The sequence below is a fragment of the Phalangium opilio genome, unplaced genomic scaffold (assembly GCF_054372755.1).
Source record: "Phalangium opilio isolate 3A_F unplaced genomic scaffold, DU_Popi_V2 ptg000024l_1, whole genome shotgun sequence".
In the NCBI taxonomy this organism is placed as follows: Eukaryota; Metazoa; Arthropoda; class Arachnida; order Opiliones; family Phalangiidae; genus Phalangium; species Phalangium opilio.
The window spans coordinates 5,699,675-5,723,859 of NW_028324155.1; the positions used below are offsets into that span (position 1 = coordinate 5,699,675).

Sequence of the window (24,185 nt, forward strand, 5' to 3'; positions counted from 1 at the left end):
TTTAGACACTTTTGGGAGTCAAAGCTACGACTGACTGATAAAGTCCTTTTAGTATGTTATAGTCCTATTTCTCCCCTTTAAAACGATACTAAATAAATGGGGTTACTATAATCAGGGCCCGAGTAATTAAGAAAATGTTCATAGATATCTTCCTCTTCATAGTGTTAACATTATCTTATTTACATTACACCTTTTAACTTTGGTGGTTCTTTAAGAGATACAGGAAAATTCTTCGAGTATGTTATAGCCCTATTTATCCCCTTTCTACGGATACTAAAATTTTCTAATTATTTTAAATATACCTCGAGAAATATTAAAAAAAAAATCAATTATTATTTAAAAATAAATTGAAATGTAAAATTATATCAAATATGCGAGCACAATATTTATTTATAAAAAAACCCTGTAATCAATATACTAAAATTTTCTAAATATTTAAAATATACCTCGAGAATTATGAAAAATCAATTATTATTTAAAATAAAATTGAAACGTAAAATTATATCAAATATGCGAGTACAATATAATACTTATAAAAAACTATATAATCAATAAATCGAATCTATTACATTTATATTATATAGGAACTAATTCGATAAGCTCTAACTCACTTTCTGATAGATATATAATATAAAAAAATAGAGTTTAGAACGGAACAAAAAAATAAAAATAAAAAACCTCTCGAACTATCTCTTACAATCAAGATGAGTTTGAGAGCCATTTTGAAAAGCGCTTTCACTTTCCAAGCGATTTTTCTCTCACTTTTTCGAAATAGATAGGATATTTTCTATATTATTATTATTTTATTTTTTATTTCATTCTTTATAGTAGAGAAAAATACCAGTGTTCGGCATATATAGTCGACTTAAAAATCGATCCCAATATAAAGGTATAAAGTGTGCGAAGAAATCAATATAGCCCAAGTTATTATATCAAAATTATTCCGTCGCGTGAGATTGTACGATATGCACTATGCATCCCCTCATATTTCGCAACTTTGTTATTATTTTTTAATATATAAATATCAAATTGAATACCTTACACGAAGGTCTACCACCACGAATTAATTTATTTTCCATGGCTCAATTATTAGCATTCACAACGTTTAATAGAGGCTGTTCAAAAAGGGTGGGTTGTAGAACCGAGGTACAGTCACACCCTGTATATGAAATTTCAAGTTGTGTTCGAATACAATAAATATCACCTTGCATAAATAAATAAAAATTGAGAAGTAGCACCTAATGTTATTTCTGTACAAACATAAATACACCAAAAGCTGCAAAAGCTGGTAAGCTGTCAGTACCCTCGGACTTCTGTTGGAATGATAAGGTCACTCGAAACAAAATGTAATGAATTGTATTTAAAGTTATTTATTAAGTTTTAACATATAATTTAAATCAAGGGTATCAGTATAAAATATATATTCCATTTCAGAGTTAAAAAAACAAACAAAAAAAATTAAATAAATCGGGGTTTCAATCTTTTCAAGTAAACAAAATAAAATATAATAAAAAAAATTTATTTGGAGAGAAAATATTTTATGGTATCATAGCTTTATTCGTTGAAAATTTTAATATACCCCTATATCTTGCGTCAGCGTTACTTGTTAGTTTTAAAACGTTATCTGGTACGAGTCCCTATGCCTTAATAATGTTGCAAGGTGAATATTATTATAATGCGTAAAATTCAAGCGTTCTCTTTTTAAAATACATCCTAGTCTGAGTGTACAACGCATTCAAAGGCTACCTTACAGGTATTAAGTATTATATATATATAAGAAAAGAAAAAAAATTATACAAAAAATTGGTCTCACGAGTGGGAACATAACGTAGCTAAGGGTAAAACTTCGTTATATATAACATTGCCAATATTATTACGACACCCAGGGCCCACCTAGACCCACTGCGACGCTAAATCTTCCTTTTTTTTTAAAAAAAAAACCTGGCCCGAATAAGGAAGACAGAAAGGTTAGGTTAAGGAGTTCAAAGACGGTGCAAATAACATTAGGGGCGCGAAATAACTGTACGTAGGAAACCGGCTCTAGTAAAGACTGCAAAGAGGATTGGTAATAATCAAGGGATACTGACACTAAATACTTCCCCGCACATATTATAAAATTCAACCGCTATCTACAACAGACTGAATTAAGCGTGTAGTTCCGTTCGATTCAGATCATTCAAGAAATTACTGGCAACCATGAAGAGCAGTCAGTTAAAGTTAAGAAACGGGGGAGGAAATTTCTCTAGCCCCTTCAGTGCACATTTTAATCTACAGTACGTATTTGTAACTTGCACTAACGTATAACGTAACAACCGCACAAAGATTCAACCAACACTGACACTAGCACTTTAAAACCCCCTCAAAGTACGCACCGTACTCGAGCAACCATGCTTTCGGTGAGAAGTCAGCGTGCTGTTAGAAAAGAGAGAGAAGGAGAGAGAGAACAGAGAGAGAGAGAGAGGCGGCTGACACACCACTACTACCGCATTCCGTAGCGGGACTCGCCTAAGCCTAACATCTCAGGGGTAGATGGGGAGAGAGATGGGATGGGAAAAGCAAGTGGGTAACGGAGAAGACGGAATACGTAAGAAGAAGGCGAAAGAAGTACCAGTATTCCTTCTTTACAACACAGTCTAAGACGGCCCGAGATGAAAAAACCAGTTTGCTCACTCGTTCTTTTATTTTTTTACTCAAAGACCTTTTTTTCTTGTTAAGCCTAACTTAAGTTTTTTGGGAAGATTCTGGATATCTTCGAGTTGGATTCAAACTGATAAGCCAACAGGAACCAAAATCTTATTCGCGATATAACACCCTTTTTAACGACAGAAAACAATGACAGCGCTAATACGGACTTGTTTTTATCACTTTGAACTTAAAACTACCATTGGAAGAGTTTAAAATAACTAGTTTAATAAAGAATTTAATTACAATTTTAGCTACTTGGAAATTTGCATTTTTTTTTCTTGAAAAATTTGGGGTCGAAATTTTTTTAACGCCTGTAAAAGTGTTTCAACTGCTGAACACAGGTGTTAATGGGATGATATAAAAATTAATAATATACGACGTTCAAAACGTCAAAATGCACTAGTAAAAATTCTCTGCAACAATTTCAAATGAAAACATATGTTCTGTTACTGAACCTTTAATAAAAGGTTAGGTCAAACCCTCCAATTGGAACTTCTTAAAATTAGAGGTCAATTTGAAATTTTCCCGTTATTTTACACAAGCGCACCACTGTGATCGGAGAACCACGTGACGTACCAGGAACATTTAAAAGTCGTCCTGACTTATTGGCTTGTTTTAAAACGGACGGACCACGGGGAGGGTGGAAGGAAATATATCGAAAGAGAAGGGGGGAGGGAAGAGAGACTATCTCCGAAAGATCCTATTCCCCCCTCATCTCTTCTCTCTTCCGTCTTTGAATCTTCAAAGAAAATATAAAAAAAAAGACCCGTAGGAAAACTAACGGGACCGGTGTTTGGGGAGATAGTCTAAGAAGAAATAAGAAGGGGGGATGGAAATAAGGAAGGGAGGGGGAAGGGAGTGCATCTACGTCACGACACGCTATCCTTCCTCTCTCGTCACTTCCTCTCGGCAGAGTTGCGCGATTTCTTCTTCCCTCCCCCTCTGTTATTTTGGTTTCCTTCCCCCCCGTCCGGTAGAGGCTGTAAACTCGGGGATAGCTTCCTGCTGCCTGTAAAACTCTAGCGGTTCTCGGCTATCGCTATTAGTTCAGCGGCTCCATATACGAAACACCCCCGTTACCCGGCTCGCGATTTTTGGATTTAGACTCGTCCTCTAGCGGGCTGAACCCGCTCTCCTCGGCTGCCAAGAGTTTCGGGGAAGCTCGGCGTTCCCGGTCACACGGAAGGACGCGATCCGCCGAGAAACAGGTGCTTGCCCCGGCGCGCTCCCGGCTAACAAACCCCAGTGTACCGTTAATCAAAAAGAAAAAAAAATAAATACCATCACTATATTCGTAAAAATAAATACCCCGGCTGCCCCCTAAAAACAAGTGACCAACCCCCGGTTAACGTAACGAATTTTGACCCAAAACGATTACGGTAAAAAAAAAGTGTGCTACAACAACCAATATTGAAAAAAGAAAATAAGATGCTTCAAAAGTGACACCGAAAAGTGGTTAATTTATTTTTTCTCGCGTTTCTTAACTCGAATTTTGAACAATATCATCGGAAAAGGGCCTTTTAGTTATCTGGATTCTAGTAATAACGGCCCTACAACGAAAGAGAAACTAACAATTATCAAATGGAGAATTTTCGGAAGACTAGATTATTTCTCGATTGCTGTCAATCCAGCTAGCACACGAGGGGTGCGAATTATTTAAGAAATATTTAAATAAGAGATTTTTCATCCATCCATCCCTCCTCCTCCTACCTCTATCCCCCTTCTATCTATCTTCTCATCATCTTCCTGTCTCTTACAATCCTTCGCAGCATCCATCCCCCGTTTTTCTCTATTTTTACTCATCTTGATTTTCAATATAACCTCTCCCACGCGTTTTCAACGGGGCAAATCAACTATCAATATCAAGTGCCGTACGTGTAAAGTGAATTGAATTGAATTAAAAAAGAAAGAAAAGAAAATAATAAAACCCGGTGGTTTTATATGACACATAACGTTACATCGAAAAAGTTAATTTTGAAAAATAAACACAAATATTTCCCATGTCGTCTTTATCCTGGAATAACTTCACTAAAGTGGAGGTAGCCCAGCCACAAACCTCATCAGGCTCTATTAAAGGTAAGAAGAGTACCCATGCTCTCAAACTTACTTATTATCAGCCCTTTTAAAAAAACAAATTTCCCGCTTTATTTCAATTTTGGCGCGGCGAGAGATGTCTTAGGAAAAATTTCTTTTGAGATTATATTTGGTTATCTCCAAGGCCTGTATATTAGCGTGTAGGCGTACACCTGCCAAAATAAAAGCGATAGATAGATATTTCAAACAGGAATGACAAGTTATAAGTTCTTGTACATTTTGAGAGTGCAAGAGAGAATGAGTGAGAGAGAGAGAAACGCGGGAAAACTTATAAGCGAAAATATACGGACGGTAGTATTATCTCAAACTAATGATTAAATCGGATCCTCCAATCAAAAGTTAGGCAAACGTGAAAATCTAATCATTAAATTTATACCCTTATCGTTATATATTATAATGATGAATAGTAAAAGGACCCTACAACTATATTAGGTGAATTGAATAATACTTGGGCCAAACCTAATAGATAAAAAAAAATTTATTACTATATCGTGAAATATATTCTTTGATATTATATGTGTATTTTTCCCCCCTTTTTTGAATTTGAACGGGACACTGCACGCGCTAGCTGTTTACTTCCGGATTCCCGCTACGCTCTGGGACGAGAGCGGCCGCGCGCGGGAGAATCTCGCGCCAAAACGTGGGGGCGGGAAAGTATAAAAAGCTAGCTAGCTTCCTAGGAAGTATGGAATGGTATTAGTATAGAGGCTGTTTTCCAGGCTCAGCCCTTTGGGCATTTGGCCGAAACGGAAGAGAAGACCCAGAACCAGAGAAAGAGTGGATAAATTTTCATTCTAGAGAAGTTAAGCTGTACAAATAAATAAATAAAACGTAAGGGTTGGTTTTTTCTATAGGATAGCTTAGTTTATAGTTCTTAACCTCTTCAATAGCAATCTCCTCATGGGGCCCATGGTATAGGGTCAGGTTTTACATTAAAAAAAGGGTTAAATTAGATAGAGGCTAAAGTTTTTAGCTAGAAAAAGAATTATATACGTTATAGTGGGCACTACGCATTAGAGAGGCAAGAGAGAGAGAGAGAGTTTTTTTTTTGTTTTTACAAAACGATCTTTTATTCTGTCAGATTACACGAAAAAGTTGAGCACTAAATACAAATTAAACATCGGATACAAAGAATACTTTCAGTGTGTTGTGGTGGGGTAATAAATAAACATAATAATAATAATATAAACGCGGTGGAGATTCTTTGGTACAGTTAAATTCAGAAGGTCAAGAGGGCAAAGGCACTGGAAGTTTAAAAAGTGGCGTCAAGCCATGATTACGGAGGAAATTTTGAGGGTCAGATGACCGTGATTGCAATGCACTAATTCGGCCAATAATAATTTTATGATGTTTACGGGTTAAGTTATTCACGAGGGAGTCAAAATCATTAGGCTCAAACCCGAGGCGCGGGATTTGACTATACAGTTCATAAAAAATTCGTCGTAAGATAAGGAAAGCCAGGTTGCACACGTCATGACCTCGACCGCGAGCCAAAAGCCAGGTGTCGGCAATGTCATGCTGGTGAGCCCGAGCTAACGAGATCCAGCGGAGGATATGTAAACTCACCGATTCAAAAACAGGGCAAGTAAGATAAATGTGGCCAAGTGTACCTAGCGCAGGACAAAAGGGGCAAAATGGAGTGACGTAGTCATTGTGAAGATGGACGAGACGCGTGGGGCAGGGAAGACTACCATGCAGGAGCCTCCATTGAAGACCGTTTTCCATCCGTGTGGAGAAAAGTGAGAAACGGGACGGGCGCCAAAGATCTGCATGCCTGCGAAGAAGTAAATCCTCAAGCAAGCATGAAGGGGTAACTGGTGTTGGTGGAATGACATTAAAGTGCACTAGAAATCGATAAATAGATCTAGTCACCGAAAAATCCGTCAGATCTACACTGCAGTTTCCAAAGAAGAGATTGGCATGGAGGGAGTACGACGGTGTTGTGGATCCCCCGAAAATATGTCCGTGAATAACTCCGTAATTGTCAAAAATGGTGGGGAAGGTGGAGATTACTGAAGTTTTAATCAGGTCAAAAGTTTTGAGCTGAAAACGCGAAGGGCGGTCTACTACAATGGCAGACTCTAAGGTGTGCCAGCGTAGAGTACGGTGATTAATAAGGTCACCAATGGTTCGTATACCAGCAGTTTTAAGACGGGAGTGAAGTGAACCAAAAAGCGGCTCACCATCCTTCTCCTGGACAAAGCGGTTATCGAAAATATTGATGGAAAATACTGTCACGCGGTCGCATAAGTCTAGCGACAGTTGAATTGGGGAAGAAAACCACGCTTTCAGACACGAACCATGGAATGGAATCGAAGAAAACGAGAGGTGTGGGTTTTCGAAATATATCTTAAGATCGCGGAGATCAGGGAAATGGCTCCGAAGAACCGCGAAGGCGGTGTTGCAGTAAGGTGCCAAGACAGGATCCCCACGAAGGAGGTCAGCCGCTTGGACAAGACGAAAAGCGCGAACCTTTGTCGCAACGTCGACTAAGCCCATTCCGCCGCACCTTTTGTCGAGAGTGAGTGTCTTCAAAGGTACCCAATGAATTCCATCCCAAAGGAAATGAATGAGACGTTGTTGCACCGTAGTGAGAAAATCAGGAGGCGGGTCAAGTACTTTGAGTCTATGCCATAACACCGAGGACGCGAGTTGATTTATGATCAAGACACGACCATAAATGGAGCACAAGTGTCGCAGTCTATACCAACGTCCAAGTGTGCGTTGAAGACGTGTTAGGAGATCGGGCCAGTTGTTTTGTTCATAATCTGGGTCATTGCCGAGGAAAACTCCGAGGAACTTTCCGCCGTCATAACGCCAAGGAATGTTTAAGGGTGTGTCTACACGGGTTTTCCACGAACCACACCAAAGGCCAAAAGACTTGGTGAAGTTTACAGAAGCCCCAGAGACCCGACAGTAGAGTTCTAAGGCCTGACGCAGAAGCTGGAAATCGTCCACAGACCGTATGAAAACATTGAGGTCGTCAGCATATGACGTGTATGAAAGCCTCATATGTGATATAGAGGCGTTTTTGGTGAGGGTTCGTTGTATGTTCAAGAGGAGCGGCTCAATCGCGAGGGAGAAAAGGAGTCCTGACAAGGGACAGCCTTGCCTTATACCGCGACTAAAAGAGATCGGTGAGGAGAGCGAGTTATTTATCCGAACCCTAAAGAACGCGTTGGAGTAAAGGGCCTCAATCTGTTGGACGAACATAAGCGGAAAACCTAGACAACCGAGGAGACGAAAAAGGTAGTTATGGTCAACCCTATCAAAAGCTTTCTCAAAATCAATATTGATGACAGCTAAGGCCTCATTCTGGCGGTTTGCAAGATAAATAATGTCTCTGAGTGTACCGAGTGTTTGGAAAATGGACCGTTCCGGTATGGAGTAGGTTTGGCCAGCACCAACCAAAGAGCCGATGACCTGATTCACTCTAAGCGCAAGTATCTTAGAGTAAATCTTATAATCGGCATTAGTTAACGAGACAGGCCTCCAGTTTTTCAAATCAAGCAGATCACCGTGCTTAGGGATTAAACTGACGACAGATTCTGTGAAACGTCTTAAAGAATTGGGGTGTTGTAAAAAGTCCTTAAAGGCATTAAGCATATGAGGACCTAGGATGTTCCAGAAGGTGAGATAGAACTCAACTGGGAGACCATCGAGTCCAGGAGCCTTCCCTCGAGACAAAGATTTAGCAGCTGTGAAAAGCTCAGGCGAAGTAAAATCTGCCTCAAAAATTTGAGCCTGGTCACTGGTGAGGGTTGGTAAGCCGTCAAACAGTGGGGAAGGAGAGATGTTTAGATTGGAGTCAGCTGAGTATAGGTTTTCGTAGAAAGTTGTCGCAAGGTTTCGAACCTCGGTCGGATCAGTACATAGCACGCGACCGGGTCCGTAGAGTCCGTGAATCAAGTTCGAGGAGAGCGCCAAAAGGCCTCGCTCTCCTTGCATCGATCTAGGAGAGGTTTGTACCTCTATCTTGTTAAAGTCGATTCCGTTAAAATGGTAGGCATACAGAACAGAACAGAGCACGAGGCTTTTCGCCCAAAGCTCGGACACGGCCGGCCTCGAGAAAAGGAAAAGGGGTGCATTCAGTACTGCCCTGGGTTGCACTGGAGTACTTTTTCTCTCTCTCGCTCTCTCCACGCTTATTCTATGCAGAGATATCATCCCTTTTCAGCTTTACGAACTACCTGTACCATCTCATTGCTAGGCTTCCTATTATTGCGTCAAGAGCCGTCCGTGGCTTGGTTATAGGCTCATAATGTAGGGAACGAGAATTTATTGAATTTTGACCGAGAATATTATATATATAAAACTGTACATTTCATTTTATTCATTATTGTAGCCTTTAGAAAAATAAATTAAATCGTATTGATATTCTCAAAGTCATATTGCGTAGAATAACTTTAATTTGCTTTAAAATTGCATTATTTTTGGTTAATTTGCAATGAAATCAAGTGAATTCACGCGAAATTTCCTATTAAACGCGCGATATCAGCTGAATTTCACGTATTGTTTAAACTACACTGTTACATTTTATCGAATGGTCCAACAATGCAATACAATATTCGTGTCAATATTGAATAATTCATTAGGAAAACCCTTTACTAAAATTAATAAAAGAAATACAAAAACACCGAAATTTCCAGAACACAAAATATTAAAACCGCCTAAAATTACGAATACCGAAAATTTTCTTTTCTTACTAAAACCAGAAATGGATAAAAATGTATTTGTTAGAGAAGAGAGTATTAACAGTATTATCTTATCCACTTCATAAAGTGCAGATTGCGTAAACAAAAGTGTTTCTATCAGTCTTTTTTTATGAAGATTTTTTAAAATGATAATTATGTTTATCTATTACATTTTTTTCCGGTTTAAAACTTGTCAAAATTACTCGCGGAAATAACTTTATTAACTTTCAAATTGGACTAAAAATTTGTATTAAAAAGAATCTCAAAGGAGCGTGGATTGGGGCTTCGCCTAAATGTTGGCTTCACCTAAAACATTGGTGTATTGAGGTTGGAACACTTCTACAGGCGTTTTCAAAATTTTTCTTAACTTCTTTACTTGAAAATATCAGAAGTTGAAAGCTTCTAGCATTTTCCAAAATATATTTAAGGTATTTATTAGTTATATTTCAACTATATTAATTAAATTTAGTTTTCTTGAAAAGGTCGATAAAAGCTACGGTACTGTACTTTTAGAATTAAAATTAAGTGAAAAATAAATATTAATAATACATTAAAGGAATCAAGAAATAATTATTAAAAGTTAGTCTCTCCTTTAATAAAAATATATATATAATTAAAATCATCATCGTTAATCATTTAAAATATAATATTTTAAGAATTGTTGAATTAAATTTAATATTCAAATATAATTATATTATTTCCCAAGAATCGAGGGGCGAGTTACTGGGAATAATCGTATAATTTAAAGAAGCCCTATCCTTGACAGTTGTTGAATTAATGTTTGGTGATTAGCCCCTTGCCAAAAATCCCATTTCTCGTAAAAAGGGGGGAAAAAGAGAATTAACCCTCTCAAAAAATTGGGTAAGCAAATGGATTTTTAAAATTCATTCCATCTTGATAAAAACAATTTTCTCTCTTTAGTCTCTCTGGAGTCGTCGTCTCTCTCTCTCCCTCTCTCTTTCAGAGCTCAAAGTTAGAATTTAAAATTATCCAATTTCGATCGAAAATTTGAGGTTTATAAAATCGAAGAGTGTAAAAATGTTTTTTTTTTTTAAAAATGGGATTAGAGAAAACGATATTATGTAGAAAACGTGAAATTACTTTGAAACCAATTCCTCTATATCTACAAAAAGGCCTAACAAATTTGCAATTCGATTCAAATTGAACCCTATAAGATTTCGTTTTAAAATGAAAGGAGTGTACGCAGATGTTAAGTAAATTAAGATTTGTCTGTCTGTAATTGATTGGTCTAGGAAAAGGATATGTCGTTGCCAAATACAGTCCGACTAAATTTGAAAATATCTATATTTTCTGAATTTTATTTATTTTAAAATTAAACCCTTCATTGTTAAATAAAAATAAATATTAATATTAATAAATTTTAATTATTATTACAATGTACTATAGTGCCTTCGTAGTTTCGAGGAAATAAGGAAAGACATAATAAAAAATTTAAATAATGAACTTTGTTAATTCCAGTGATGTCGATCGACATTCTAAAAATCTAATTTACTAAAGTTTAGACTTAAGTCGCCGAAAACTTAAAGATTCGCTAATAGAATTGGAAGCCTTTGTATTTATAATTTATTAACGAAAAAGTTTCGCAGTTGATTTTAAAACTAAAGGCGTTGAATAATTAATTTGGAAAAAGGATCGAACTCGCGCCGACTAAAATAAAACTCGTTGACGGTGGAAACTTGTTTCACGCAGTCAAAGGCTGCCCGATAATACTGATTAAAGGAATTATTTATTTTCCCCCCCATTTTAAATCCGGAAGTTTTTAAAAACACACACACAGTTTCAGTTTCCTAAATGTCAAACAAGGTCCAAGACATCTTATAGAAAAGAGTTTGAACTTAAACTTTCAAACTTAAGTCTATAAATAATTAAAAATAGGAGAATCTTCATTCTTTAATTAGTATTGAGATTGAACGGTTTAATAATAATATTAAGGTTTATTTCAACTTGGTTTTTGGAAAATGTTTTGCAATCTTAATGCGTTTACGAAAGTGATTATTGTTAAAACATTTATCGAGGAAATATAATTAAATTAAATTTAATTTAATTTTAAGTGTTACAACTATACGCAAGTCGATCCTATTTTCCCCCATAAGTAACTAAGTAACTGGTCACTCGTGAAAACCCCCGATTTTCATAAACCGTTTGATTCAAAGCCTCCAAAACCAACCAAGCCACTAAAAGACTATACTAAAAACGGGCTCAAAATTGGTATGCGCATCTCATTAAGTTTCTACATATAATTACGCTCAAATACGCGCGGCATTGGCGTCCGTAAGATGGCATGAAATAAAAACCGGGTGTCCTTCCTACTTGGTTGAAAACTTAACACTGGGGAGAAGGATAAAATTATTGGCAAAGTTAATAATATGCGGTAGAAAAATAAAAAAAAAAAATATCTTTAGCTACGTCGCCGCGCGCCTCCTAAAAATCCTTGGAACACGGCTGAGTTAGAAAAGCGCCTAGCCATTATGTTCAGGGCCCGGGAAATAAGTCAGAGTACACGTGGTTACCGTTAGACGAACACACACAAACGCGGCGGTTGCTTCGTCGTCCCAAAAGTTCCCAGTTTTTTCCAGAGGCTTAACTATTCTATTGCATTTTACCGTTATTCCGAGAACGGAGAGAGCGAGAGACAGTGAAAAAACGGTACTTCTCTTTGGATTGGAGAGCTATAGTCGATTCTTTACCTCGCGTAAGCCTGTTTCTTATTCACCTGAGATTCCAGTTTGCGTACGTACCTGAACGGGCTCTACATTTGAGTTTAGACCGAGTCCCAAACCACGGAACGGTTCCAGTGGTGATCTCGGTCTTTTTACCAGACGGAATAGACTCCATTTAGTTATTATAGTTTAAGCGGCAGAATTCTCCGTAAATCCATTGAGCGCGCAGGAAAATACATAAATACAAATGCAGGTTTTGACTTACGAGTCGAACTGCAATTCTGCAGACGACTCTAATGCCGTTATGGATCTCAAAAGTATGTTGTTTATTGTCTAATGCATGATGTACTCGCCTTTCTTTCCTATCAATATATTTTCTCTTTTTTCTCGACTTTATTTCGAGTTTTGCGATTTCTATACTGGGTTTTTGTTTTGTCGAAGTGTAAAAAAGAAAAATACGTATAACTCTCAAGGGAGTATTGAATTGGAGAAAAATCTATATAGGGGCTTTTATGCTAATGAAGAGAAGAGTTGTTGACGATATTGAGGACTGTGTCAGTTAAAGAAGTTAGGCTTAACATTAGGGTTTAATAATTTGAGGATACTATGGTAGTGTTACGTTAAAACCCGCTATAATTATTAATAGGTAAGGCATATTTGTGTTTGATATATTATAATAAGGGGTTCGCAATCGTGATTTTATCCCCCCCCCCTCACCGATAGAGATATGGCACTAAATGACGCGTTTAATTTGACAATTATACAGTTAAATATATAGAGGTGCTGTTACACCTCTTAGTAATAGACTTTAACGTATAAAGTAATTGAAAATTCGACTTACATGAGATGTACTTAGATGGGCAGCCATTACACGTCAAAATAATGTTTTCTGCAGAAAAAGTAAATAAATATATTGTAATTTGAATAATTTAGGCAAAAGAATATAAAATTTACGTATAGTTCAGAAATATTTGCTATAAAAACAATTAAAAATTTTAATTTCCCAAGTAATCCCGCTTCTCTTTATAATAACTTCAAACCAAGAGCTAATTTAAATATTTAAAATAATTATAACTTAAAGTTCTATTTTATATTTTGAAAGAAAACCACTTGGACGTTTGAGATTTTTTTACACATTTCTTAAAACACTCACTTAAAAACCTTATTAAAATATAAGAAAATTTCCCGTGTGTCATAAATGTATTTAGAAAGAGTTACTGGGAGGTAAAAACCTCTTAAAAACTTAACCCTTTTTTTAAATAATAATTTTTTAAATAACCATAGCAGTAGGCGTTGACCGCATGTATTATGTAACAGGAATTGATTCTTTATTATTAAAATATTTAAAGAAAAAAAAGGGTTGAAGTTTTAGCGAATAAACCCAAACCACACCCAACAGGTGTATATTGGTACAAAGATATACTCTTTTTTTAAAAAAAATATCTAAAACTGACAAGGAAATATCACTAACTGCCAACCAAATAAGGAGGATTTCAAGCTGTGTAAATGTTTTAAAATTAAACTAAAAAAAATATATATTTTTAAAAACTTATATTGGGGCGTATAACAGAAATCCTCCATAGTCCGATGGGGTTATTTGAGACAAAATATAAAAAATAACTATTATATAATTTTATACGAAATATTAGAAGTATTACCAGGTATAAGGGAAACAAAATAGCGCTTAGTATCCAGGTGTCTTTCAGAGAACCTAACCTAGCCTAGGCCTAATTCGATTCTGACTTTTGAGGAAGGGAAAGAAGAAAGACCCAAAAACATTAGATAGCATTTTTATTTCCTGTCTAATTAGTTACGTTAGAGTGGTTATAAGTTTAAAGGAAGGCTAAAGTAGATAATACATAATATTGTAGACAATCTTAGGCCTAAAATAGGTGTAAATACTTTGAGTACATTTTGTTAGGTTTTTCCAGGAAGTAAGCCGCGAGTTTTAGTGAAATGTTTGTCTAATTCAGATTAGACTTAAGTTCAATAATTTGAAGTAAATCTTTCTTAATAAATATATCATTTCAAAGGAAATCAGGATGTTTTTGAAAAACCTTGCCTTTCATAAATAACGTTTTTTGGCCTATAAAAATTAAAATTAGGCGAAACCACGGTAGAAACCTAATATCTGACCGCAAACAACCTGCGGAATAATTCAAATATATTTAAAAATATCTCATTAAAAATAAAATCGCTATAGTTTTTGAAACAACTATAGAGACGCGAAATTTCCCACCTAACAATATACAACACTTTTCTTAATTGTTTCACCATCCCTTTAATAACAAAGCTAAAAACGAAACGAAACGATATCCTGGATAATTTACACCCTCGTACAATCGTGTTTAAAATAATCCAGGAAAAGGTATCTAAATAATAATATCGTCTCTTTGAGTCTTGGCGGCCATTTTTGCCCGCTCGCGCTCGGTTTTTCGTTCAAGGAAATTTAGATTCCGTATATTCGAGTTTGTAAAAGTTAAAACTTCGTTTCGTTCCTTTGCCAAAAAAAAAAACTTTTAGAGAGACAACCTTGAGAGTATGTGTACTTACACCGCGGCGCACCATCAGAGCGGGGAACCATGCAACCAGGACCAAACCAATTTTTTAACAGAAGTTAAAAAAGAGAGAGAGAGAAAATGATAAGGTCGGCCACGAAAAATGTTTTGATTCGGCAAGGCCACACCACACCACATCACCATCTAAGCCTAAAACATTGGAATTTTCTGTCGTCGATTTTAATATACCTTTATCAACTTATCAAGGATGGTATCAATATTTTATTCAACCCCCCCTCTCCTCCCCCTCCCCGGTCCAGGTTTCTGAACCTCCCAAAAACCCTGGAGACGATACGATATCTTTCCTGGCACATCTGTCATTATACAAGCATATATATGATATCGTTGCGAGTCTAGACTTTGATTTTAGTAGAGCGATACCAAGATATCATTTATAGATATATAGGCCTATATTTGGAGCATCGTTTGGTATTGTAAATGGTTGCATCGTAAATATATGTATAAATAAAATTACATCGAAACGGTGCGGGATTATAAAGTAAAAACTGTACGTAGGGTTTAGCATTTTTCAAAATTGGTATCTTGGAGGGGTTGGTTATATGGTAAAAAATATATGGGAAGATAATGTATGATTTTGATGAAACTTTGCATGGGTGTTGTATATATTCATGATATTATTCGTGTAAAATTTGGTGGTCCTTACGTAATATGTTCGGAAGATATTGATTGCTAAATATAATTAGTACAAATTTTATTATTATTATTATTTTTATTTATTTGAGACAATTATTTATACGGTTTAAGGTATAAGTGTTGTATATATTCATGATAGTATTCGTGTAAAATTTGGTGGTCCTTAGGTAATATGTTCCGAAGATATTGATTGTTAAATATAATTAGTACAAATTTTATTATTATTATTTATTTGAGACAATTATTTATACGGTTTAAGGTATAAGTGTTGTATATATTCATGATAGTATTCGTGTAAAATTTGGTGGTCCTTAGGTAATATGTTCCGAAGATATTGATTGTTAAATATAATTAGTACAAATTTTATTATTATTATTTATTTGAGACAATTATTTATACGGTTTAAGGTATAAGTGTTGTATATATTCATGATAGTATTCGTGTAAAATTTGGTGGTCCTTAGGTAATATGTTCCGAAGATATTGATTGTTAAATAACATTAGTACAAATTTTAATATTATTTATTTATATTTTTGGAACTTATGCGGTAAAGGTTTAATGCTGTTTATAGCTATACCTTAAATTAAAAAGCGGGTTTACTATAAATAGAACCATATGTTTATAAGATATATTCTACAAAATGACACTACTTCAACACTATACAGTCTGACAGAGCTGTAGTCAGATAACACACCTTTCAGTTTCTGTATTTGTAGACTTGTACATTCGCACAAAATCAAAATGAACGGTAAAAGATTAACGTCACAATGAAAATGTAACGTAGAATCATACAAACTAGAATTGTAAGAAATAAAAAAAGCTAACAAAATCCGTAAGATTACGGTATAATTCCGAAATTTTGTAAAATTCCCACCATGGTTGGGAATGAATTTGAACGGAAGAGATATGAGAAGAAGAAAAAAAAATCTTTTTGCCAAAAAGTCGTCTAGTCCAAATAGTCCCGTTAGATATTTTAAAAGTACTTGTTACAATAATATAATACATCCATAAATGAATACGGATACCGTTATCCAAGAAAAAAAAAGAAGTGGGAAAAAATGCGAATGCGCCACTCAACATGTGTTGGGATCAAACCATAGAGAAAAAAAAATAACACCACCCAAATACTGCCGCACTAGTACTGACTGAATCCTCTATTTTATTTTTTTTATTTTCCCCAAATTTTTGTATATGAATTTGATCTCCAAAATTTTTTCCCATGCTTGGTTTAAGGAAGAGCAAGCAGCCAGCACCCGTATGGGACATCCCATCCCATCATAAAGTTCCTCTTAGTTAGTTTAAAAACGCCTGCTTTAATAGCATCATACTCGCGGAACTTTAAAAATGGTATATATACATACATATTCATTCCCCAAAGGCTACAACACTACATACACCTCGCGGTAGTAGTTTTCCAATTCCCCCCTCTTAAACTTACGGTTTCCGCTTCCTGATTTTACCCGAAAAGCCCTTCCTCCCTCCCTCTCTACTTACACCATCGTGCCTAAATATAGCTCTTGTAGAAAAACGTTTTTTTACGCGTACTAGCTAATAAAATATTCTTGAAAAAAAAATGTTCAACTTAACTAGTCGTAGAGTGTACTGGCAGTTCGACCACAGACGGATGGATAGATATTCCGTAGTCACGCGTAAAGTGTGCGTGGATACGATAGACCCGGATGGTAACCAACCAGCCTTCAGCTTTCTTAATATTATGTATGCTAAGAGAGCTTAGAGGTTTTAACTATATTAGGATATATATTTTAATTTTTTTTTTCTGTCATTTTTGGTGTTTTTTTAAACTTAAAGAATAACGAACGACCTAGGTTGAATTCGTGATTGTCATCTTTGGTTTTTTATGTGTAATTAATTAAGGGTCACATTTTAAACCACGTGACGTGCATATTTTTGGAACTATTACCGATATTTTGTATTTAATTAATTATTTATTTATTTATTTATTAAATAGGCTTAATTAATATTAAAATTATTTATTTTTGTTTATAAAATTTATCCTGATTATTCCTTCCTGAGCCAGTAAATCCCCAAAGTATATAGTAAAAATAAATGTCTATTTTTCTATTATTAATTATTAAATAGACCTAATTTATATAATAATTAATTTAAATGTTAAAATTTCTTTAAAAGTTACTTCATTGAATTTGTGGTTAAAATGAAATTCATATATTTTTCATTGCCATTATAGAGTAACTAAATTCAAGCTCAAACCAATTAATTTATAATAATCAAATAACCTAATTAAATCATTAATGAAGGTTGTAACCGAAATTAATCCCTTAAATTAAAACACCTAAATTCCCTTACGAAAACTCAATTTAAATTCAATTAAAAATGTAAGATTTTTGCGAGGATTTTTGTACACTTACAATATAGGCGCATCCGAAATATCTTCACTAGCTATATCCGTAAGGTTCCTGATACCAATATAACCTCCTAGCCGAGTTCTAAGTTACGGTTAACTACATCCCCGTATAAATCACGCTCTACACTAAGTTTGATAAGATAAACTCTAAGGGGGAAGTGAAAAAAATCTCCGTAAAAAAATAAAACCCCGGCAAGTGTTGGTAGTAGTAGTTGATGTGTGGAGGTATTGGTACGCAAATAAGTGGAGAAGAGGCTAGGTAACTTTTTTAATGTTCCTTTCCCCCTGCTATTATTTCGACCCCCTTTGCCCTCCCTAAGTGTTAGCATCAAAGGTCCATTGTATAAGTCTCAGACTGGTACCGTAACCGAACTGTAGGACATCCTCGTGCAAGAAAAAAAATATGTGGATATAAAAAAAAATTATTTCTCTTCTTGGGTCGCGAGGGGGTAACGTATGTATTTTTTATTATGAATAAATTCAGGTTGCTTATGAATATTTAACTATAATTATTATTAAGATAGGTTATATGGTCGTACCATAATGACTCCCAATTAAGATTTATTCATTTGAAAATTGCGAAAAACTTAATTCCTTCCGGTTTTTAATTGCGCTAATTACTTTTTTTAATGAATACCAAAGGATTAAATTTTCTGTGGGAATAACGATTAAATTTGACTGCATTTATGACGTCATTAATTATTATTATTAAACTATGCAGACGACGCTAGTTCATTATTTATATAAATAATTAATTTTTTTTCTTGGCCTTTTTATTTTAAAAACTTGAATACGATATTAAAAGAATGTTGAATATGAATGGAGAAATTGTCATAAATTCATATTTATATTTAAAGCAAAGGTGGGCCAGCTGGGTTTTTTTTTGTGTGTGTGGGGGGGGGGAGGATGGTGTAGGTAGGATCTCTCCCTAAGAACCGCACCCCGCCTTCTTCCCCTTCTCCCCCTTCTCCGGAACACACCGGGCCAGGTTAATCCGAAAGGAGCACCCTTCATCCCACGGGCCGATGACCTAGCTCGACCTCGCGGGAATTAAGAACTGTCTGGTGGTGGTAACGCGCAGTTTTTACCTTACCATTCCCAACCAACTTTGGTTATTTTAAACATTTTCAAAGGGGGTAGACCCTATATAGACTCATGCACCTTTAAAGTAGGTAAAGGTGAAGTAAAAAAATTCCCACGCTATGGCCAATACCTGTGTTAAGGTAAAATAGGTTTAATTACGTCATTAGACATTTATTTAAACTAATAATACTGGAATACTGCCTAGAATCACAGATTTTGTTTTATTAACATCAGTTTTTTTATTTAATATAATTTTTTTATACTTCAATTTATTAACTTCTGGATTTAAACCCGAAGATTTCTCTCAGTTCCGCGTCGTGGATTATACGGTTTGAACTTTAACACCGGGCTCGATATTCTGACGTCAAAAGGTCAACTTTTTGTCCCTATTTTTCGTTTTCCCCCGCCCAAGGCATGTGAGTTTATCCAGATGTTTAAATGCAATGGGCTCTTCTGGATTTTTTTTTTACGGTTTGAACCATATTGTTATTTATTAGAAGCATGATGGGACGGGAGGGTGGACAGGATGGAGAATGGGACACACACACACGCGGAAGGGACAGAAATGATGGTAAATAACAAGTCACTTCCGCTAATTTGAATGTAACCAAAGCTCGATGTTCAAATAGATATTTTTAAACCAGAGGAAGAAATAAAAATGTTTTTAAGCAAATATTGGTGGAACTTTGTCAATACGTTAAAATTATTAATATTTCAAATTAGGCCTAGCGAGGTTTCATTAGGCTTAGTAATTTCAGGGTAAATAGATTTAAATTTAGACTTAACAAACTGTCAGTTGGTAAATAGATAAAAAATATATCAGTTTAACATAACCCCAATTCGAAAAAGAAAAACAACAAAATTAACCTTAACTTAGATAAAAAGTTGAAATTATGCTTAAATAGTTTAAGGTAATCTGTTTGAAAATAGGGCTTAACTTCCTGATATTAACCTAAGATAAAATTAAACGATTTAAATTAGGCTTAGGTGGTTACGCAATGCAATTTAAATTAAATTAATAAACTAATTTCCTAATTATCTCTAAAAAAAATGAAAAATAGGTCTATTTCCGCCATTTAAACGGGGTCACAAAAGATACTATATATTGATAAATAATCAAATACATGAAAACTTTCACCTAAGGAAGCGTTGATGGAGCTGCTAAATTATCTGTTTTCGTAATAAATAAACAAGTTGGGAAAACCAAAATATTACCTCTCCGTGTCAAGAAGATTATATAAACTTAAGTATACAATGAAAACGTTATTATGTTTCTGAGTTGGGGTTTCCCATTTTTGCTGTTGTTTTGAAAAATATATCGCAATGCACGGGCCTTGATAGATATAGGAGGCAATGAATCAAATATATCACAATGCACGGGCCTTGATAGATATAGGAGGCAATGAATGAAATATATCACAATGCACGGGCCTTGATAGATATAGGAGGCAATGAAGGAAATATATCGCATGCACGGGCCTTGGTAGATATAGGAGGCAATGATAATCTCTCTCTTTGCACGAGAGGTTTATCTTTAATATTTAAATAAATATAATTATTTTTAATTATTTTAATCTTCAATAATTAACATTAATAATAGTTAAATCGTTTAAAATAAAGTTATACCTATTATCATCTTAAACTTTGCTAATATTGACGTTTAAAGTGAAGGGTACCCCTCTTGCCCGCTTTTTTCAAATTTGGGGTATATATACGATTCGTTTCCATTATAATAGTAAGGAAAAAGCGCAATTGCGAAAACCTTTGGTGGCGATCCCACCTTAGGGAGGCTAGACGTTTCTCGTAACCCTAGCTGATCGCCGCGTATATCCTAAAGGCTCGTTTTCATAGGCGCGAGTTGCGTGAAAATATCGAGCGAAAGCGGAAACGTTCGAAAAAAATACATTACCGCGCGTATTCAAGCTCGTGAAGCGTGAGCGTTTTCGAATTTTCTAGCTTCTATGAAAACGAGCCTTTAAACCAAACGATGATAATGGAGTAGAAGCCAATGATACAGATTGGTGTCTATGTGGAATAGACGGCAGACCAGTGGATGGTGGTGTTAGAAGCAAGTGTAAGTGCAGACTGGTGTCAATGTGGGATTGACAAAGAACAGAAGATGGTGGTGATTAGAAGTCAGTAAGAACAGACTGGTGTCCGTGTGGGATGGACAAAGACCAGAAGATGGTGGTGTGAGAACTCAAGTAGAGGAGCCATTTCCGTGACTGTGAAAGCAGTTCGGAAATGGCGAACACGTTTGCTCCGATACGCAAACTGCGAACGCGGTCACGTGGGTGTAACAACAGACAGACACACAGACACACAGACACACAGACACACAGACAGACACACAGACAGACACACAGACACGGCCGTTACAGAACCTCTCCTGGACTACGTCACACGGAGAGGTAAAAATGAAAGAGATTAGAAGACCTAGTAAGGCTATCAGTCATTGGCCTGTTACTAGACTTAATAATTATAACGTCGGAAATTTATATCATGGAAGAAATAAAAAAAAAAAATAAAAAAAATGGGCGAAAGTGAAGTCGCTTCTCATAGAGACCATATCAATAGAACTGATAGAATTATATTACAAAATAATCAGCTATAGGAATGAGTATTTTTTTTCCACTGATAACATACGTACAGATAAAATAACTAATCGAGCAATAATTCTATGAATCCATTAAGCCTAAAACATTTTGTAAAAACGGAATATATATATATATAATGTTTTTTCTATAAATTTTTTCTTTAATAAAACCAAACTTGTTCTAAAAGTGCTTGGAATTTGATTTCAAAAAATCTTTGCATAATATTCCCAAGTCCTTTTAATAGTTTTCGATACGATTCGTTTATAGAAATGAAAACAATGAAAGCAAAGGCTTCAATATGGTTAAATATTCTTATTCCCGTACGCTTTTATCTAAATAGCTTAAATTCAAGTGACAATCAATGTATAGAAAGATATTTTCAGTATCAATCATAGTTTGCTCTATTAACAAACTTAAGAGTGCCTTAGGTTATAGAATAAAAATATATTAAGGTTTAAGGTACGAGACAAAGCAAACTTAGACTGAAATAAAATAAAAAGTAAAAAAAAAAAGAAAAAATGTTAGGCTAAAGCTTTCAAAACGCTTTTTAAAACTTAAAAAAAAAAAATTATAGATCGAACCAAGAAATATCGCATTTTTTACAAGATCAGTTGATACCATAACGGAAAGGGGGGTTCCTATACGCTTAAAACGTTATTCATTCAACCCCTTAAAATAGCTCTGCAAAATGCTTTAATCTAAAGTTGAAAAATAAAATAAATTTATTTCATGAAAAAAAAATGCACCCAAAAGAATCACCGATACTTGCACTAGGTCTACGCCTATTTTTTACTTTTTAGCCTATAACTTTGAGCTTCGGACAATGGTCAAATCTCCCGATGAAAAAAATTCCACTAGGCTTTTATTTCCACGATCCCCTATCGATAATATCAATTGCTTTCGAAAAAGCAAAAATATTTTTTTTTTTTTATTTCCAAAGGAGTACGTGTTAGTTAGATCTCTTCTCACCCACACTAGCACTCAAAGGGAAGACTAGTCTAGGGGCCCGGACTTAAAAGAGTATTAGAGCATCATTTCTTCGGCAATTACTTCTATATTTGGGCGTAAGACGCTTCTCCTAATAGCAAAAGGAAAACCCTTGGCACTTTACAGCCGCTTGCAGCTTCGTACGAATGCCAGTTTCTTCTTCACAAAGATGCTTTTAAAAGTTAAACTCTACTCTAGCGATGAGCCAAGCAGAAGAGAGAAGAGAGAGATATTTGGGATTTATATAAGGAATGATGAAAAGATTTCTATTCGATATATATATAACAATATTTTTCGATAAAAATTGCGTGAAATCGTCTAGCGCTCGGAGTAAATGAAGGATGAATTTTTCAGAAATATATTTCTCATCTCGAAGAGTTTTTTGATTTTTTTAACTCTCTTTCAGTCTCCTTTATCCAAGGCTTAACGGAGAAGCAAATGATCCAGGGGGTACATTATCCATTAAACAAATGCAAAAACAACTTTATTTTGCTTTTAAATATTTGAAAAATCTCTTATTACCAATTGAATAGAGAGAAGAAAAGAAAAAAGTATTTTGAAATATATTCATAAATTTTCTAGATCATTTGCTTAGCTAAAGAATCTTAGTTCAGAACACTCCGAGACCTCTGTTGTTAGTTTTCTTTTTTTTCCCCTTGACGAGTGCGAAGCCTTAATCACGTGACAATTGTCAAGATGGCGGGAAAGTTGACAGACACTTCAATACTGTCGTGTATACTGTATATTGGAAGGGTTCTGATTATCTTACTCGACAAATTCGCTTATCAACAAAAAAATAGACGATGCGTGACGTCAAACCATCTAGAGGAGTTTATACGTTTCGCCTGAGACAATAGCTAAAGTTCGTGAATAACAAAGATTCATTAAAAATAAAAAAAATATATATGATGATGTCATCGTAGCCGCTACACCCCGCATGTACATCTAGTAACATTGTTTCCAATACTAGCTAGTGCTGTTTCCTGAAAGATGCACGTTTTGAAATCCATACAAATTTATACTGAACTATTATACTATTTGAGAGCCTTGGAAAACCTTTAAAAATTAACAATGATAAAAACTTATTTTGCGCCACGGAAAAATATGATGTCGAATATTTATTTTCCAATTACAAAGATGAGGTGATGGAATAAAACACGTAATAAACTTCAACCATATATTATGATTTTGGAATACAGATAAGGGGGTGAATCAACTTTTCAAATTTCGACATTTCATATGCCAATATGATCCAAAGTTCCCTATTAAAAAAAATAAGCAAAACAAATAGCAACACGATCAAAACAGTGTTTAACATATCGATACGTAAAAACCCCCACGCAATTCGACTCTCTTTTACCGTATATTAAAAATACTATCAAAATAATAAATCCTGACGATATGAAATTATAGACATCGTAAAAAAACACTTATATTGTCGATGTAACTAACTGTATACATGTACGCTTTTCACAACATATAGGTTATATAAGCAGCCTTCCAATTCAATTCTCCTGGTTTCCCCTCTTAGGGCGCATTATCATTAATGAAGAGCTAGTACAATTCAGGAAGAGATAGAGATAGAGAGAGAGCAAAAGGGGATGGAGTAGTTAGTTTCGAAACGGCAGTAGGAGCCAGGAGAACGTGGAAGGAACTCGCAATTATAACGTAGAATGCATAGCCTGAACTGAACTTAGTGTGTGGCTGTGGTTGAGTCTCTGATGGTTTAATGCTGGTTTCAGAAACATAATTCGTCGTACCAAGGACAC

General features: G+C 35.1%; 1 protein-coding gene and 1 long non-coding RNA gene across 4 annotated transcripts in view; one reads left to right on the plus strand and one right to left on the minus strand.

Moving 5' to 3' along the window:
* Positions 1–24,185, minus strand: part of LOC149692425 (uncharacterized) — a 141,297-nt gene that overhangs the window by 97,376 nt on the left and 19,736 nt on the right. The window contains exon 2 of the long non-coding RNA XR_016382688.1: positions 12,996–13,043. This is a non-coding gene — a long non-coding RNA (uncharacterized LOC149692425). The remainder of the gene's footprint in view (positions 1–12,995; positions 13,044–24,185) is intronic.
* Positions 3,686–24,185, plus strand: part of Hr3 (nuclear hormone receptor 3 ROR-beta) — a 43,288-nt gene continuing 22,788 nt past the window's right edge. Inside the window, exon 1 of one of the 3 annotated variants that reach the window (XM_089868190.1) lies at positions 3,686–4,761. In XM_089868190.1, coding sequence (XP_089724316.1) covers positions 4,686–4,761 — 76 coding nt within the window. In that variant the 5' untranslated portion in view covers positions 3,686–4,685. Of the gene's footprint in view, positions 4,762–11,519; positions 12,472–24,185 lie in introns of those variants that run through there. The other 2 variants (XM_089868192.1, XM_089868191.1) reach the window with 2 other exon arrangements.